Raw genomic sequence first — 19,339 nt, forward strand, 5'->3', positions numbered from 1 at the left:
CTCCCAGGAGAGCGTGTACGTGGCCCCAGCCCTGAGCTCCCGTGGGCAGAAGGGGCTGGTGCAGCCCCGGTCAGTTACAAGGGAGGGCTGGGACACGGTGACAGCGGAACCCTGCTTTATATCTCGAAGGGTAGGTAATGAGCGAGGGTGGGTATGATTGGCCCCATTTCATAGAGAGGGAGAGCCGTGGATGATACTTATACGCAGTGCGTCCTGGGGGCCAGACACTGTTGTAAGCTCTTCACAGGGGTTCCTCGCGGATCCTCATAACAACCAGATGAGGTAGGTACTATTAGGATGCCCACTTTCTGGATGAGGAAACAGAGGCCCAGTAACTTCCCCAAGACACAGCTGGTAAGTAGAGAAGCCAGGCCTCAGACCCAGGTCGTTCTGACCACAGAGCCCCATGCCTGACCCCATCCCACCTGGGGCGAGGGGCCTTCAGAAGGTGGGGTCACATTCGCAGAACATAGGCAAGATGCACACAAGATGAAGGCCCACTTGCCTCGCCTCCGTGCTGTTGTCGTCAGTGGTCATTAGACAGCTGCCTGCAGGGCCTGGGCATGGGGGCTCCCACACTCTCCTGCACGGTTGGGGGTGGGGTGGAGTGTGGGGTGAAGGCCAGGTTCTGGTGAGTGGGAGGGAAACATTTCTCTCTCTGCTGATGAATGTCATTCCTTTGTTTTGCAAATAGACTGTCCTTATAAGAGGTTAGGAGAGGCCTCGTTAGAGAGGTATGATTAGTAATGGCTCCAGGGGCAGGTCTTCTGCATTCTTCAGTTTGGTGATAACTAATTATAGCTCGTGGGTTTTTCTGTCGAGAAAGGAGAAATTGCAGTGGTGAAGGGTGCAGACGGCGGGGCCTTGTGGTTGACGGGGGCCGGATCTGTGTATTTTTACCCAGGAACCTCGAGCTAGGGGCGGGGGGGGGCCGGGGGGGCGGAAAGTAGATATGGAGACTTGGCCTGAAGGCAGAAGACGAGGAAGCCATGCGCCAGCGGGTCGAGTCGTGGGAGGTTACTGAGAATACAGACGGCACAGATGCCCTGCCCACTGTCACTGTTGGTCACCGTGGAATTAGGGTGAATGTGATCCGCGCCTGTCCAACTGCAGAACAAGCAGCTCTGGGCTTTGACTTGTTGAGGTCACAAAGCCTTCTTGAATTTCTAGAAGAGCGTTTTTCAGTTCTAAAACCCTTGGCCTTCACGTGGTTTATCTAAACCTCTTACTTGTGCGTGAGGCACTTGCTCTTTCCCTGAAGTGTTTCCCGGTCTCCGGGTGCCGCCGGCCCGCCTGCCTGTGGTAGGAAAGCCCTGTGTGCACAGTTCCTCTCCTGCCCGGGGGTGCTGCCCACCACTCCCCCAGCGTTTAAACAGGCCATGGGGTCCGTGTCCTGGGTGGACGTGGCCTTGTCCAGGACACTTCCCTGCTTGCTCATGTGGAAGGTATTGTGGTCATAAAGTGGCCGTCAGAAGCAGCAGCTGCCGTAGGAAGGACCCCGCATCAGTTGGGAGCCCCGCCCGGTGGGACCTGATGAATCCTGGCCACCTTGGCCCATGAGTCTGCGTTCTCCTCCAACTCAGGTGTTTGCTCAGGATTCAGGGGACGTGTCGGGCACCGAAGGGACCCTGTGACTGACATCGTGCGCCGTGGGTGGACGTGTAGAGTGGGTGCGGGCTGGTCTCTGTGCTGCGGGTGTGACTGGTCCCGCTCCTGGGGGGCCGTGTGGGAGAGACGGGGCATCAACCGTGTCTCCAGGGAGCCCTTCCTGCCTCTCAGCTGTCTTCAGGAAAATGGCCAGAACTGTGGAAGCTCTTCAAGCAGAAGAAAAACAAAGATACTCCGACCACAAATGATGCTCAAGTTTGATTCTAAGGTTTAAAGAAGATGTTGGATCGTTTGCAATCACAGAGGGGTCGGCGTGGATTCACCAGGCCCTAAGCCCTCCTTGAGCCTGCACGTGTGACCTCTGGGTGTGCAGTTCTGATCCTCTTTGTCTGGAAGTGTGTGGTCTTACTGGGCTTGGGGTAAGTCCAGTAAGTCCGTTTGAGCCCCGTCCTGCACTGTGAGGGGTAGCCGACACTGCGAGAAACTTGCTACACCGCTGTGGAAATTCTCTGTTTGGCTGAAAAACAAAGAAAAAGAAAGAGAAAAACACAAAGAAAAGTGTGGTTCTAAGTGGGTTCTTCAGGAAATCATTTTCCTGGAAATGTGCGTGTCTCTGCTTTTGTCTTCGTTGCCTCACGCCTTTGGATGTCAGTGAAGTTAATGGACAGTCGGACGATACTAGTTTGATTAGGGGGCTCTCGGCTCACAGTGACCCTGGCCCCTATTTGCAGGAAAGTGGCGGCAGTCGGTGGTTGGGCACCAGCTCTCGCACCTGGGTGACTGGCGGGTTGCACTTCCTTTGTTTAGGGGCGAGTGATTGCACACTCACTCCCTGCTCCTGCTGCACAAGTGCAGGAGGACCAGGCCTATCCTGGGTCAGAGGGTCAGCGGCTGGGGTCGAGAAGTTAAGCAACAAGGCAGGAGCGTCTTTCCAGTGCTCTCCCAGAAGTGATGCTCAGTTTATGTGGACGGGCAGTTGAAGTGTTTAAATGTTCTCGTTTCCCATTATTTTCAGAACAAAGATTTCTGAAGACTCCTTGCTAGAAACGATCGGGATGTTTCTTGAGGTGCAAGACAGGCCAAATCACTTGTTTCTCGTCTGTATCCCAGTTTAGCAGAGCTGACACCTTGTCGAGGCCTCTGCGGGCTCCAGCAGGTTGGTCCTCGTCCCCGCGTGACCTTGGGGCCAAAGATCGGGACTTGGCTGCCATCCCTTGGGGCTGGCCTGAGGGGGAGCCCTTGGGCGGTGGGTGCTGGGCACCCGGAGCCCCACGTGTCACCTGTTTTCCTTCTTCCCCGCCGCCTTTCTCTCCTGCCCGCCTGCCCTCCCTCCCTGCTCCCTGGGCTGACGGCCCTGCTCTAGGTGCTGACACGCTCCGTCCTCTCTGGTCAGGTAGGGCGGTCGTGGTGAGGTCTCATGTCAAAAGGGGGCTCAGAATTTTGGTCAGTTAATACATGGTCAACTACGTATTTCCAGTTTTAGAGGAAAGAGAAACTCTAGTTTAATTTGTACCAAGAGGCGAGCCCCCGTCTCTCCTTCCCCTTCGTGTTCCTCCTGCGCTGTGACCGCCGGGCAGGGTGGACCCCTCTCAGCCAGCCTGCGGGCGTGGTCTTCGGTGCAGGCGGGCATGGCCCCATCTCAGGGACCTGCTTTGCCTGTTTGGTGGGGCAGTTTTAATGGACACAGCTCTACTTCTGGGGATACGTGCCACTTTCGGTGTTTATTGGCTGGTTATGTACATACACATTTTTGTGGGGCTGGGGCTCTGGTTGGTTACATCTCTGCATTTATTAGGAATTCCTGGCCCTGGCATTTGTGTCACAAGTATTTTTCCTAGTTTATTTTCCCCCTAGATCATCTGTCTTGGATTTTGTTTGTTGAGCCCGTAACTTTAAAGACTTATTTTGGGGTCTTGGGTGTGAGCGGATGGGAGGCAAGGGCAGCATCTTGTGTTCAGTCCTGCGTTGGGACTGAGCTGGTGCCAGAGTCAGGGGGTGGACCCCCATTGTTTCTGCCGTGGGGTCGTAGAAGGCGTGGGAGAGGCTGCTTCTCATTGTGTGTAAACGCAGAAAGGGCAGAGACGTGCAGGAGTGCACACGGACCCTGGGACCTGGGCTGGCGTGCGGAGCACCACCCCTCAGTGTGCAGGACGTGCCAATGTTCACTGCCGAGGACAGCACAGGGAACGTTTGGTTTTAATGTGTTAATTTTTTTACAAAGCAATAGGCAGTGTAATTCACTGTTTAAAAAACAAAAGTAAGCAGTGAGTTCCCTGGTCATTTTCCTCCCCCCAGAGGTGACCGCTGTTGACAGTTGGATGTGTGTCCATGTGTCTGTGTCCATGTGGGTGTCCCTGTGTCCGTGTGTGTCTGTGTATCCATGTTTATATCCATGTGTGTCTGTATCCACATGTACATGTGTGTCCGTGTGTGTCCCTGTGGGTAGAGACCAGCACTCCTCCCTGGACACAGCGTGGGTCATGGGCCTCTTCTCGGCATCTGCCTTTGTGTGGGTTGCAGGTGCGTTGTGCTCAGGGCAGTCCTGTGGAGCCCCTCGCTCTCCAGCGTCTGTGTGATCACGGCCCTCGGTGGAGGCACGTCCCTCCAGGTGCACTCGTGTTTGGGGGCCATCCTCGAACACGAGGCTCTGCACACTGGGCTTGTCTGTGAAGTTGCTGCCCGAGAATCATTAGGAGAAGGGGCGTGCCCTCCGTTGGAAATTTGGAATCGCCCTCAGGAAGCCTCTGCCCCCTTCACCAGCACTGACTGGAGCAGTCTTTTAAGTTTCAGATAACTAGGCACTTTATTTTCATTTGCATTTCTTTATTGGTGGAGTTAAGCACTTTGGAGCTATTTTTGAAGGTAGGAAAGTTTGCACGGTGGTGGGGAAAGTAAGAATGCAAATAAATTCAGTTAAAGCAAAACTTTTCAGCGGGGTCTTTTACCTAAGTTTGCCTGCTGTACAGTCACAGTGACCTGGACTGAAGCCCCAGTTTCAGTTGCAGTTCAATGACCCCCTGGTGTAAAGGTCCTCTGGAGACATCTCTGAGGGGTGAGCTACCCGTGGCACCTGCAGCCCCTTGTCGAGTCACAGTTGGAAGACACACATTCCTCCCAGGGGGCGGGCCAGCCATTTCCTGGTACAGCCCCACTGTCCCCAGGAGCCGGCGTCCAGCCTGGAGAGTCTGCTGGCTGCCCTGGAGCGGCCAGCAGGGAGTCAGGCCAGTGGGGAGGGATATTTTATTTCCCCCATGCTGGGCTGTCCAGGTGCAGGGACACAGGCACACGCCACACGCAGATGCTACCTGCCCTCTAGGAAGAGTCAGTGTTGTGTGTCCACGTGTGTAGGGCCTGGTGGTGTTGCACAGGTGGTGGCCCCCATCCCTCCACCAGCCCGTGCACGGCCCCTGCACCACCAGCTTCTGCCTTCCCAGCCTGCCCATCGTCACTGCTGATGGATAGATGATGGGTTGTTGTGTATGTCCGTCACCCTGCCGTCCTCTGTCCCCTCCCGGGCTCCTGTCAGCACACGCGTGGCACACACGTGCCGGGTCTGGGTGCGGGAACGAGGGTTAAGCAGTGTCAGGACGTCCTCACTGGCTTGTTGGGCCCTGGGGGTGGCGGGAGGAGGAAGTAGGCATCTGGGGACGGCGTCCTGCAGGCTCTTCTGCTGAGCCGGTGCAGCTGGACCCAACTGCAGGGCCGACCGTGTCCCCTGTGGCTGGCGTGCGGCGCCTGGGACCTGTCCTAAGTTCTGGGGAAGCTGGACTAGAGACAATAACCTGTCGTGCGTGACACAGAGAGCCCCTGAATCCCGTTCCTGATTCCTGGGGGACAGGGCCATTTTTGTGAGGTGGGGAGAGCACACAGCCTGGAGTGGAGAAGCAGACCCCTGGGGTGGGGGACGTGGGGTGGGGGACAGCCTGGGGTGACATCGGCAGGGCATGGTCTCAGGCTGGCTGTCGCGTCTCTGCTCCCGGCTGGAAGGGGAAGATGTGGGCGGTGTGTGTCCTCTGCTGTTCTGGCTGCAGGGCCTCGAGGGGGAGTGGGCTCAATCGCCCTGTCTGGGCAAACCCCGCAGACAGCAGCCAGACGGGCTCCCCAGCAGTCCCACAGCTGTCATCCGGATCCCCTGTTTCTCGAGGAAGCCGGCAAGGGCATTTTAATGTTCAGCATCCTGTTGCTGGAGGGAGCACTGCGTCCTTATGTGTGGTAGTGAGCAGTGTCCCCTCTGTGACCCGTCCCTGCTGCACAGACAGCCAGTCCCAGGAAGGAAAGCCAAGGCCTGGGGTGCGTGTGGCAGACCCTGGACAGCACCCACCGTGGTCCGTGGTCCCGCCTTTCAGGACCCCAGCCAGAAGTCACCAGTCACATCTAGGAATGCAGCACTAGATCAGGGCTTTTGTGCTGCAACAGAGAGCACACACCACATGCCTATGCACACACACAGATGCACACACACAGATGTGCACATGAACATACTCATGCACACACCTACAGATGTATGCAAACATGAATGCTTACATATGCATGCATGCATAGATACACAATGCACATGCACAAATGCAAATGCATGGATACACATGCATACATGGATGCACACATACAGGTGCAAACAAATGCATACATATACACATGCACATGCTCATACACACTTGTGCAAAAATATACACATGCACACACCTGTATGTACACGTGTGTGCACAGATACACATGTACACCCACATACACAGGTGCACACACATACACGTGCATGCACACACAGAAACACGATCATGCCTGTTTTCTCCGCCACGGCCCCCTGGCTTGATTCAAGGGCCCTCGGGTGGGAAGCTGCGTGTGACAGGCACTGACAGGCACTGCGTGATGGGCTCAGAGCCCCCGTGGGTTCCATTCTCCTGACATGTAAAGTGGGACCGTGCTCTTCTAATGAACTGGTGAGGTTACATGGAGGTAATGGGGGTGACGTGGGATCCTGTCTTCCTAATGGGCTCCTGTTTCTGTGACAGGCAGCCCTTCACACCAGGAGATGTGCTCCTGACGCCCAGCTCCCTCCCTCCGCTTCTCAGAAATGCCCAAGAGCAGCAGAACCAGCACTTTACCCAGTTGTTTCCATCTGAATATCTCAGCTGTGTTGTTTTTTTTTTTTTGGTAAGGGAGATTGGCCCTGAGCTAACATCTGTGCCAATCTTCCTCTATTTTGTATGTGGGTTGCTGCCACAGCATGGCTTGATGAGTGGTGTATGTCTGCGCCTGGGAGCCGTGGGCCACTGAAGCAGAGCGCGTGAACTTAACCACTATGCCGCTGGGCCGGCCCCTTAGCTGGGATTCTTAATTCGCATGTCCTCAGCGATGGCACAGCAGTGTTCCTGGAGGAGCACGGTGGCAGCTTGTCTGTGTGGTGTGGTGCGTGCTCTGCTTAGCGGTGTTTAAGTTATACAAAACATGTGCTTGTGACAAAGAAAAGCATCAAACCCTCCCGATGTCCTGGAGCAGAGTGTGCAGCCCCCACGTTCCCCTCGCCGGCAGGAGCATCTGTGTGGCGTGGGCCCTCCTGACCTTCGGCTGTTCATGTGGGCTTTTTTGAAGGCCATTTGGGGACGAGAGGCGGGGTCACCTTGAGGCTGTCGGGAATCTGGCGTGTGCCTATGAGGTAAACACGGGGCGGAGCTGGGTGCAGCCCGTGCCCGGAGGCCCGTGTGCGTCTGCAGACAGGACTGGCTCTCGTCCTCCGCTCACCGTCAGCAGGGTGGGTTGGGGATGGCCGGGAGTGAGTGGCCGCCCAGCTCCTGAACGGTGGTGTCCAGGTTGGTCCAGGCTCACAGCGATTAAGAAAAATGTTTTCTCTTCTGCCCTGAACCAGTCTGAGCAGCCCTCGTGGACAGCAGCCATTCCTGCTGGTCTGGAAGGAACGCGAGTGTCCACCCGGCGTCTGCGGGTGCTCGCTGAGGCCTCTGCCGGACAGCTCAGCCTCTCCTCGGGCCGTGGTCGTGAAGGCCCTTCCGGATTTCCGTTCCTTCTGTGCATTGTGTTTGTGAAACTTCCTACCACTGGGGCCTCGCTTGGTTCTCTCCACTCTGCTGTCCTTGGTCTTCTGAGTGGGACATTTGCATTCCCCCCGGTTCTGCCCCAGAAGGGACCACGTCACAGACATTTTCAGGTTCTTACGCTGCTATGAAGAAGATCCAGCAGGAGGGCGTGGAGGTGGGTGGGTGGCCTGTGAGGAGGTCGCCTGGGGGCCAGGGTCACTGTGGGAAGGAGCCAGCCACCAGGATCTCCTGGGGGGCAGAACGTTCTGGAAGAAGAGGCAGCATGTGCAGAGGCTGGGGGCGGCCTGCGGTGTGGAGTGCATGCGAGGCCCGGAGCCCGTCGCCCGACGCCTTGCTGGTCACTCTCGGAGCTGCGTTTTACACTAACGCCTGTGCTGCCGCTCAGCGCACTCCTGCGCTAGGTGCCTAATCCTGTTTCTGCAGAAGTGTGTGAGCCCCAGTGTGGCCGCACAGACACAGCTCCGCACTTCCCCATCCTGGGAAGGCTGCCTGCTGTGGGCCACATCGCTGCTTCTGGACCCTCTGAGCTGCTGTCTTCCGGCTGCGAGGAGTGCACGGGAACCAGAGCACTGATTTCTTTTTAACATTTAGTTAGTTTTTATCAGAGCAATGGATGCACGTGATTTTAAAATGCAGTAGTTCTTAGCTTGTGAGAGAAGGTAGCAGCCTCTGTCTTGTCCCTCTGTCCCCGAGACAGTGAGCTGCAGCTCTTTGAGCCATCTTTGGTATTTTCCTTCAAACTGCTTATGCTGGTCTTTCCTGACTCTCTGTCTGACGATATGTTGCTGTGGAAGATGAGGACTGGGTCTCTGACCCCGCTCCCTCTCCCCCAGCCCCCCAGCGCCGTCGTCCCCCAGTTTTGGTTATGGGTGTCGTGTCAGCATTGCTCACAGCAGGGCCAGGACATTTCCTTCATGTTGCACTCCTTGTTTTCTGTGGGGTTAGTAACGGCTGTGTTCCTAACTCATCCTCAGACTCTGCCAGACCCGTAACCCGCATTTCGGCGCACAGACCCGTGGCAGCTCTGAGCGATCTCTCCCGCTCCCCCCGCCCCTCCTCCTGTCGCACACCCTGCCTCCTGTTCAGCAATCCTTCCTTCTCGGGGGGACCTGGGAACCAGCTCCCTTGGTTTGGTGGAGCGAGTCGTGTAGTAGCTTTCTGAGAAGAGACGTGAGGGAGGTGAGAGATTTCAGAACTGACGCTAGAAACGTGTTTCTGTGCTGCCCTCACATGATTCATAATTGGGCTTCATGTAGGATTCTAGGTGACAAATTAGGCTCTTTCGGGATTTTAGAGGCATTTTGCTGCCTCCTAGCTGTCAGCCAGCATGGCTCTTGAGAGGTGATGTCTGGGCCTGTTTTCTGGAAGCTTCCAGCATCTGCCCTGGTCCCCAGGAGCTCAGGTCTCACCACGAGGGGCCTGGTGCATTCATTGTGTTGCTGGGCACCTCATTCTGTGAACGCAGGTCCTTCTGTTCTGGAATTTTCTCTGTGTTATTTCTCTGGTAATTCCTCGTGTTTTCGCTCTCATCTGGAACTCCTGTCGGTTAGGTGTGGGGGATCCCTGAATCGATCCCCCAGCTTTCTTACCTTTTCTCTCCCTTTCTTCATCTCTGTCACATTGTTCAACTTTTAGGAAGCCCCCTCAATTTTTTCTTCCATCCTCAGCCAAATATTTTGTTTCTTTAATCAGAAAGTTCGTGTACCCGCTCGCCCTCCCTTTCCCAGGCTGTGGTTCTCTGTGACCTCTCGCTCACAGCTCTGGTTTCATCTCCATCTGTCCTCAGAGTCGGTTAGTTACCAGCAGCGGTGCGCTAGAGCTGGCAGTGACACAGCCGTTACCAAAAACTGAATCACATAGACTTAAATAACCGTGTTAAAAATAAAGGTGAGGGTAAACATATGCAGAAATTCCACTTCCTGAGTGTTTTGCTGTTACCTGCCCTTGAGGCCACGTGCCCTGTGTCTGTGTGGTGGGTGCTGTCACTGGTGTGCTGCCCTGCTGCCTGTCCTGTCCCTTGTTCAGCATGTCATGTTGGGGGTCTGAAGGCAGCGTTGACACCCCAGAAATCAGTATACGTTGCAAAGCAGCCCCTCCCCCCAGAGAGCCTGTTGTTAGGGTTTGCCAGCACAGCGCTGGGCATCTTCCTCTGTTCTCTGTCTAGCTTCCGGGGTTTGTGCACGTGCCTGTGGGCTGGGTCCTCTCCCCACGTTCGTCCTTCTGTCCTTTGAGAGTGTTGTTTATTGGGTTTGAGGTAAGAGTTGAGATACATCTCTGTTTTGGGTGCCGGATTCCAAGGAGGGCTCTCCCGCCTCCTGCGTCTGGGTCCTGAGCCTGGCTCCGTGCATCCGTGGACGTCGCAGAGGAGGGACCTCAGTCCTAGGTAGGGACTCGTCCTTGTTGTGGGCCTTCAAACCCTGTCTCCCAACAGAGACTCGGCCCTGTTGACATTGGAGGGGAAAGTACACCTCCTGTGGGCCTCCTGTCTCTACCCGCAGCCAGAAAGCGCCCAGGCTGGGGGCACATCGCATGTGCTCCTTCTGTGCTCGGGAAGGTCCTCTCTGAGCCCGTGTGTTCTTGTAATAAACTTTATATTTAGGAGCAGTTTCGGATTCACAGTGAAATTGAGCAGAAAGTACATGGAGTTCCCATGTACCCCCTCCCCGCCACGCACAGCCTCCCCCATCTCAGCATCCCCGTCCTACCACCCCCACTGTAGAGGGGATAAGGGGTGGGGGGCGGGGACATTGACAGGACAGGACCCTCTGACCTCCGTGTTCATCCCTCCCTCCCCTCCAACCCCGGCAGCCACTGCCCTTCCCACTGCCTTGATTTGGAGCATTCTGGAAACCTTAGCTGTTTGGGAGCTCAGAGTGGGGAAGCCCCTGCCAGTTACTGATCAGTCATTCGGAGAAACCATCTTCTTGGGTGGACTGATGAGACCGTGTGGTGGATTCGCACACTGATCTCTGGAACAAACACACTCGGAAAGGCTCTGAATGGTGCTGACAGGCAGAGGGGGCACAGCCTTGCAGACGGGCCAAGCTCCGTGTGTTCAGATGTGGCCGGGACAGAAAGGTGGAGGGAGTGTGAGGTGGGAGAGGCTGGAGAGAAGGTGGACCAAGGTCATCCACTCGAGTTAAATCTGAGTGAGAAACATTTCATGTGGGGAAATGATAGGCTCTGATTTACATTAAAAACGTTATTTTGGCCACTGCTACAGCTTGGTAAATGTATTATAGGGAGGTTGTATCTGTTTAGAATTGTATCTGACTGCTGTTAACAAAAATCTGAAAACAGTACTCTAAAGAGATTAATAGTTTATTAGCAAGTCTAGAAGTAGGCATAAGAAAGCAGGTGTGAAGTCTCCAGTATGTTGTGAGGGTCCCTGGTTCTTGTGGATTTCCACTTGGCTGTGCCTAGAGTGAGACCCTTATCTTTCATGTTCACAAGGTGGCTGCCAGAGCTCCGGCCATCAAATTGGAGTTCTGGGCGGCAAAAGGAGGAAAGGCTGAAGGCGACAATGCCAACACTAGCTGAGTCTGCCACCTTTAAAGAGCTCTCCTGAAGTTCCTACCTAATCTTCTGTTCACAGTTCTTCAGCCAGAACTGCCACCAGGGAAGCTGGGAGATGTGGTTAGCTGGCCACACTGCCATCCCAGCTAAAATCAAGATTCTCTTGGTGACAATGAAGGTACTTGGATGCTGGGACAGGAAGCCAGCGATTTGTGCCACAGGCGGCAAGAACGGAAGCAGGGTGAAGGGGAGGAGGCCATGGAGAGGTCGGGATGGGAGGGGAGCATCCTGAGATCAGAGTGGTGGTGGTGGAAATGGACCGGGGAATGAGCTGGGTGGTCATCAGGCGCTCCCAAGCCGCGGCATCGTCCGCGCAGATGGCTGTCCCCGGGGCCTCGTGTCCCGAGCTGCAGGGTTTCTGCAGGAGTACTCAGCATTCACTGGACGCTCCGCGGGCTGGCTTGATGAGTGGGCACGTCGGGAACACGGTACAGTTCGAGACCTCACCCAGCCTGGGCTTCTGGAGTCCCCTGGTGGCTCATCCCCTGCTGACGGCAGGAGAGCAGAGTCCCCACCTGGGGCCCGGGCCCACGGCGACGTGTGTTTCCCGCCCTGAGTGCTTCTGAGAGCTGGCTCCAGGGGAGGGAGCACTCATGGCTCCTCTGCGGTGGCCTTCTCTTCTCCCCCTCCCCGCCAGCTGGCTTCCTCGTGCATCTGGTGTAGCACTTAGAGTGGGGGTCCCGCCCTGGCCGTCTCCCCCGAGGGTCCCCAGCGCAGGGAGGGCTTGGCTTGCAGACCGGCGCCCATTTCTGTAAATAGTTGTCTTGGCGCCCAGCCGCGCTCCTCCGTTTACGTGGCGTCTGTGGCTGCGTCCGAGCTACCACGGACTTGAGGAGCTGGGACAGAGACTGCAGGACACAGAGCTGGACATAATAATGCCTGTGCCACCTCTGCAGAAAAGACACACCAGCCTCTGCCCAGGACGTACAAGTCCGTGGAGAAAACGGGGGACTCGGATGCTCCCTGTCTTCAGGGGCTAATGGTCACGTCAGGATGGAGGACAGACGCTGGGTGGATGGGGAGCCTGGCCCGGCACGCCTTCAGGCCTAGAAGAGGAATTACAGAGGGGCGCCTGAGCGAGGAGGGCGAGTGAGCAGATGAGGCTTGGCCGTGCCCGGCGTCCGGCCCTTGCCCAGCGGCCCCCAGTGGGCAAGTGCTCATGGGGAAGGTCCCCCATGAGTCTTCCTTTATGAAGTGGAGCAGGGCAGCCATAGTGCCCCATGCCCACATAAAAAATAAATTCAAGAAAAATAAAGGAGACCCTGTTGAGCCCAGACACCGGAGACATGAGAGGTGACTTCCCAGGTGGGATGAAGAAGGGACCCAGGAGGGCTTCCTGGAGGCAGTGACTTGTCTAGTGAACAGGAAGCCAAAACTTTGGGGGGTTGGCTTGGCCTGAGGTGTTGGGGAGCCGTGGGGCGGGCAGCTGCACAGACACTGGTGTGTGGCAGGTGGTGGGGCCTAGGAGACTGAGCCGGGAGAGGACTGTTGAGGAGGGAGTGAGGCTGCTCCTCAGAGGTCTCTGAGACGGTGAAGTCAGGAGGCCAATGGTGGTGAGGGGTTGAGAAGAGGGTTTTGGAGAGGGCTTCAGCATGTCAGTTGGACTGATAGACCTGGAGGTGGTTTGGCTTGGTGGGGGCAGAAGGAAGGGAAGGAGGTGAGGATGGCCAACTCCCGGGGCCTCTGGGCGAGAGGGGGGAAGGGGCATGGAGGGAGGGGGAGAGACGTGGAGGGGGGCAGGCTGGCCCGCCGTGTTGCAGAAGAGGGACTCAGCGTGAGGAGGACAAGCATCCGTGGACCGCGCATGGGGACTCCTGGGGACAGCATGTGTGGGAGGTGCGGGTTTCTGCCGTGACTTAACTGTGTTCCCTGAATGTGGTCCACGAGGGTCCTGCCTCTGCTCGGCCCGCATTTCGGTTTAAGCTCCTTCCGGAGGAGTCAGGAAGGAGTCCATCTCAGAGTCTTGCTGGGATCCTGGCGGGGCCCTTGGGTCAGGGGCAAACTGTGGCACTCGATGGCCCCAATTCACAGGTCCAGAGGGGGCCATCTTACAGCTCACTGCAGGAACCTTCCAGCTGGCACATGGGGCTGAGCGGGCGGGAGCCAGGACTCCTGGCAGTCGTGGAGCCAGGGCCAAGTGTGGATGCCAGGAGACCTGCGGACCCCGGCCCCACAGTGTCTGTGTTCAGCATGGGCCTGGTCTCCAGTGAGGTCGTCTCCTTGGTGATGCGTCGGAGCCCGGGACCGTGTTTCCGTGGTGTGCTGGCTTCTTCAGGCGAGGCTGGGGGAGGGGCCCACTGGGGGTGGCCCTGTCCCCTGCAGGAGGTCAGCCACTCCTGCACAGCAAGGTCATGCGTGTGTGCTTGCACGTGTGAGTGTGTCAGCCCCTGTGCACCGTCTGGTGTTGCGCTCCGGCCATCTTCCCGGATGAGCACTGCAGGAATTGGGAAGCCAGGGTCTCTGAGGGAAACTGAAACCCTGGTTCCCTCCCTTTCCATCGCGTTACCAGCTGGACAGGGAGGAGGCTGGGCAGCCAGGCGGGCGTTTGTCCCAGGTTGGGTCCCATGTCTGTCCTGCATTCCCAGCCGGCCTGAGGGGCGGGACGCACTGACTCCTGTAGCTCCCGCTTTGATCCTGGGCTCTGGGGCACGGTGTCCGTGTGGGGCTGTCCCCCAGTGTGTCCCCCCGCGGACTGCCGTGGGGTGTGGTAAAAGAGCAGGGCTGTGGGGGTGTTGAGCAGACAGAAAGCAGGTGTTGTTGCCACACATCCTGACGGTCAACCCTTTCTTCCAGAGTTTCTTCAGAAGGCCGTAGAGAAGCACGCCCTTTAAGAACCAGGTGGCCTTCGGCATTTGCGGTGACGAGAGTGGCCCAGCCTTGCCCGTCGTGCTGGGAAATGCGGGTCCTCAGACACACGTCGCCCTCGCTCCAGGTCACGGCCCCAGGGCTCTGAGCAGCGTCCCCCTGACCCCCACCGTGGCCTGCCCTGCCCACAGGCACTTACTGCCGAAGCCCCCGCTGCAGCCCCTGCCGATGAGGATGTGCCCCCACTTCGGGGGGCTGCTCACCGCCCTCGCCGTGGTGTTTGGGACGGCGGTGGCTTTTGCACCCATGCCTAGGATCACCTGGGAGCACAAAGGTGAGGGTGCACCGGGTCAAGCCTGAGGGCATGAGGGGGGCGCCACCCCCTCATGATGCTCACATGCACGGGTGTCGTTTGCTCTGCTGGGGCCGTGCTCCCAGCCCCCGTGTGTGAGCGAAGGCCTGCACTGCTGCCGGGGAGAGGCCGCGGTGCCAGAAACCCTCGCAGGGTCCACTGGTTTGGTTTCTAAACCGGGGGACCTCTGAAGGGAATCTTGTCTCCCTTGTGCCTGGCGACGTTTGGTGCTCGCCGCCCAGGCATGAACCACACTGAGGGGTGTATTTTGAGGACATTACTGTTGTGAAGCTGAGCTTCAGGCCAGTTGTTTCACTTGCTGTTCATAAGTTTGTTTTATTTATTCCTCTCTTGGGAGCTGTGTCTTGGGACCCCTGGTCCTTCAGTCTCCGTGGATGGAGAGCTCAAGTCCTCGGTCCTGATGGAGGGGCGCTGGCAGGGCTGAGCCGTCTCGCCAGATGTGCCGGGAGAGCCTTCATCCCGCGTGCATCTCTCTAACATTGGAAGATTAGAGTAGAAAGTGTGGACACCTCATCCTTGGACAAAACCAGAGCTTGGTGATACATGGAAAGAGCCAAGTTCGAAACACTCAAATTGATGCTGGGCTGGTCAGAAAGAGGAAACAGCTCCTTAAGAAATAATGCCAATACTCCTACAAGCTAATCGTCTGATTCCTCCTATTCCTAAATAGCTATTGATGCAATTAACTAATGAGTGATCAAATGTCACATGTTTCTCTGTTTTGTAAGTTTATGGTGGTTATCCCTGAAAAATGCTTGGGTCAGTGAAATAGGTTTTTTCAAAGGTTTTGAAGTAAGTCATTTTTTTCCTAAATGAGAAAATCCTAAATACTCCTAATTTGTGGATGATTAAACACACAGACAAGAGTTTGATGGGAGGCCGAGGGAGATGTAGCGGTCAGCAGCTCGAGGCGTCTGGTCTGCAGTCTCATGGGAGGTCACGAGGTCAGACTGCCAGGAGGTCGCGCTGCCAGGAGGCCACCCTGAGTGCAGGGTTGGGAAGTCAGCTGGGCTGGAGGGGGCAGGAAGGGAAGTCAGGCCACAGCACTGGTGGAGCACAGGGGCTCTGGGGCCCCACGGGGGTCCCACGCGCTTGGTGGCTGCCTTGGTGGGTCTGCTCCACCCAGAGGTGCCTGAAGTCTGGCCTGGCAGGGGGCTGGCCCCCGTGGCAGCGAGTCCGTGCACGGCCCTCGGGACGGGACGGTGCGCTAGAGGGAGACCAGACACTGCGGACGTGTCCGGGCTCAGCAGTGCCTAACGTGTGTCCCCCGCCCCTGCCTCTCTCCCCCAGAGGTGCAGCTGGTGTACTTCCACCAGCCGGGCATCTTCAACTACTCCGCCTTGCTGCTGAGCGAGGACAAGGACACTTTGTACGTGGGCGCCCGGGAAGCCGTGTTTGCCGTGAACGCACTCAACATCTCCGAGAAGCAGCACGAGGTATGGTGCGGGCTCCTGATCCCCTGCTGCCTGGCCGCAGACCTTCCTGGTGTGTTCTTGAATCTGCACACTGGCCTCCGCCTGGGCGTCAGGCCCGTTCCTGGCCGTACCGTGCGGCCGGCTCACCCCCAGGGCCACCCTGCAGACATCCTGTGTGTCTGGTCCTGTGCCTCTAGCGAGCAGCCTCCCGCCTACCCATGGGCCGAGGGCCCTGTCATCCGAAGCTTCCTTCCTGCCCTGCGTCCATGCGGCCCCGTCTCAGGGTGTCCGCTGGCAGCCTGTGTCCTCCCTGGGCTGGCAGCTCAACCAGGGACCACAGTCTATTCATCTTGGAGTTTGAACTTCTTATTACAGAAGATCTTAAGCGTACACGGGGGCAGAGGGGGTCATGTGAGAGCCCTGTACCGGGGGGCTCCTGCAGGCCAGGGGTTCCACCCCATCCTCCTTCCCACGTCCTCGTCCTCTGCTCCCTCCGGGAGGCTGTGAGGCAAATCCCAGACACAAGTTCTTCATCTGTAAATGTTTTCCTGGGCATCTCCTAAAGGAGAGGACACCTTTTTTTCAAAATAACGAAAATACCATTATCACATCCAAAAATTAATGTGGAATAGTCAGTGTTCAGATTTCACGGGCTCTCTGGTAAATGATGCCTGACTGTTCAGTTTGAATCACGTTGAAATCAGACTGTCGTGTGGCCGGGCACTCTGTCCGCCGGTGGGTCTCCATTTCTAGGAGCCGCCCTGGGTCCACTCGCTGGGAAGCCACTCGGCAGTTCCATTGGTCCCCAGCCCCCGTCCAGCCCCCTGTGTCCTCCATGAGAGGCAGGAGCCTCCCCCAGGCGGCCTTCCTCCTCTTGGCCCATGACCCTCGCAGCCTGGAGCCCCGTGCGAGGTGGGGATGGCACATGGGGGCGGGCTCTACCTTCCCTTCTCCACTTGGGAGCCGGCAATCGTCTGTAAAGGGGACATTCTCGTCCCCCGAGGCCAGTTCCTTTGGAAATGGCAGGATCAGTGCTTGAGGTCTCTGCTTTTATTTAACCAGCTTTCAAAACAATGCGCATTCTGTATAAAGGGAGACCGTGAGTTTTTGACTGTCTGATGTTCAGTATGACCGTGGACTCACAGATTTAACCGTGTTTGCAGTGCCTCGATCATTCCAGCCAGCTCCTTCCTTGACGCTCAGGTTTTCCCTCCCTGGTGCGTGGCAGCCTCTCGTGGCTCCTGAGTCCTTAGCCGCGACCCTGGTGGTTGGCGTAGGTCCTTGCTCTCTGGGATCAAGAGGGTCCAGGCTTGTCTTGTGCGTTTTCTGCCCCAGGCCTCTTATTTGTTTGATTTGCTTTGTCTTACTTTCCAGAGTCTAGCACAGTACTTAATTTCTGTTTGACACATAAGTGAGAGTCCAGTCGTGACCCTTTGAAAATAAAGTGCAGTGCCGGCCCCGTGGGTGCCTGGTCAGAGCAGTCATTGCTTTGTTAATGGCATCGCTGCGGCCCCTCGGGGTGAGGGAGAGGCTCCCGGCCTCCTATGCACAGAGGAGAAGAAAAAGTGAAAGGACCATGGCCAAGCTTCATCGAGAACCCCGTGACCGTGGTCGAGGGCCCGTGGGGGTTCATGTTCCGTGTCCCCACGCGTTTCGCGTGGATGGTGACGACATGGTCTGTGCTTAATTTCTGAAGGGAGCTGCTCTTTGAAATAGGACTTTGTTCCGCATTTGTGTGCCCTGATTAGGACTTGCAGTCCTCTGAAAACACTCCGCATCGTCCCTGTGTCTGCTGTTCCGGCCTCTCCAGGAAGCCGAGCTAGTGTCGGGGGGCACGCTGCTCGGGGCCCCACCCCCTGCCGCTGGGAAAGCCCCTTGTGCCCCCTGACCTCTGAGCACCTGGCACCTGGCTTTGATTCTCTGGGTGGAAAAAGTCATTTTTGTGTGTGTGTGTGTGTGTGTGTGTGTGTATATTTGCATCAATCACAGAATATCACACGGGGAGATGGGGCATCTTTGGGGGAGGGGACGTGGGGCTTGCAGTGATGCGGGCCTGACGGGTTCTGATTGCACTCAGCGGGTCGGCGCTGGCCCTGAGGGTGCCGCGCTGCTCCATCACGTTCAGCTGCTGCGGGCGCAGGACACTCCAAGAGTCTCCCTCCCGCGGTCCCACTGGCAGTCAGAGTAACTGTCAAGGCTTTTGTTTTTTTTACTGGACTCTAGAATCCCTCTTCAATGAACGAAAAATCCCAGTTTGATGTTTGGAAACACCTACAGTTTAGCTTTCTGATAAGTAATGTAATCCTCACACGGTAGTGGTGCAGTTTTGCTGCCGTTGTGCGGCGAGTGCCAGCACCTGGTGGCTTCCTGGCCCCGCTGGCTTCAGGAGGAGGAGACAGTTTCACGAAGCCCCAATGGCTCAGGGGCCTCAGCGTCTGCTCTCTAAGCCCCACTCTGCAGTCTCAGATTTTACCGTCTCGGGAAGTATCGGTGCCCCAAACGCCACACGTGCTTTGTGAGCTGTACGTTTTCTGTGCCAGGCTCTCCTCGCGCTGACATGGACTTCATTCCTCCCAACAGGCGTACTGGAAGGTCTCTGAAGATAAAAAAGCAAAATGCGCCGAAAAGGGGAAGTCAAAACAGGTAATTTCTTTTGCTGACTATGAACCACACGGTATTTGTTTCCAGGTTGTCGTAATATCATGATGGGAGCCGCGTCAGCACTCCTGAAACGTGCCGGGCGCTGGGCCAGGTCCCCGGGTGCTCGAGGGCTTGGTTCCGTTACCACAACTCCTCTCCAGGTCCGTCTGTTCCCAAACGGTGACACTGGGTCTCAAAGCAAGTTCCAGACAGAGCAGGCATTCGAGAAATGCTTCTTCAAGTTTAGCTGAATTTATTCAAATGGTCTATAACTTGACTACAGAGAACAGTTTCCCGTGCCTGCTGGCTAAGGGTGTAGAATGCTGGGTTCCTGTCTCCCCCGCACCCAGCGGCCTGGAGGCGTTGCTATAGGATTTCTGGATTTTTGGGAACACCCATCCTTTGAGAACCTGCACCTTCTCTAGGAGATATTGGTCACCTCAGCGTGGTGGCCGTCGGGGGGGCACTGGGTCGAGTGTCCACTCCCTTTGGAGCGCTGGGTCACCCCCACCATGAGGGCTGCCCGGCCCCTAGTGGGTTCTGTCTGGGCCGATGTCGGAGTCCGAGCATCAAAGCCCCGTCCTCCCTGTTGGTTGGTCAAGACAGCTGAGTTATGATAAATTTCAGCAGTTGTTGGCTAATTTCAAAACAATTACAAATTTTTTTAAAAAACAAGGAAATTTTTGCTAAACTTGTTTAGCAAAATGCTGAACACTTTGGCTAAAGTCACTGAGTCTGAAGTTACTTTAGGATGTGAGAGAAAGTGCAGGCGCTGCGATGTAACCGCAGGTGTCACAGGGAGCTGTCTCAGAGCTAAATCAGACCGCGCACTCACCCGGCCCGCATGGAGCCCGCACAGCGAACAGGGGGCC

General features: G+C 56.6%; 1 protein-coding gene across 9 annotated transcripts in view; it reads left to right on the forward strand.

Moving 5' to 3' along the window:
• The window catches only part of LOC101403226 (semaphorin-4D), a 99,363-nt gene that overhangs the window by 63,438 nt on the left and 16,586 nt on the right, over window positions 1-19,339 (forward strand). For 7 of the 9 annotated variants that reach the window (XM_087444780.1, XM_087444784.1, XM_087444787.1 and 4 more), the window contains 3 exons: window positions 14,028-14,373; window positions 15,703-15,848; window positions 18,408-18,470. In XM_087444780.1, the coding sequence (XP_087300906.1) occupies window positions 14,268-14,373; window positions 15,703-15,848; window positions 18,408-18,470 (315 nt within the window). In that variant the 5' untranslated portion in view covers window positions 14,028-14,267. Of the gene's footprint in view, window positions 1-2,623; window positions 2,765-11,330; window positions 11,353-14,027; window positions 14,374-15,702; window positions 15,849-18,407; window positions 18,471-19,339 lie in introns of those variants that run through there. The other 2 variants (XM_087444781.1, XM_087444788.1) reach the window with 2 other exon arrangements.

Source organism: Ceratotherium simum, chromosome 20, assembly GCF_057802395.1.
Source record: "Ceratotherium simum simum isolate JZ-2026a chromosome 20, ASM5780239v1, whole genome shotgun sequence".
Lineage (NCBI taxonomy): Eukaryota > Metazoa > Chordata > Mammalia > Perissodactyla > Rhinocerotidae > Ceratotherium > Ceratotherium simum.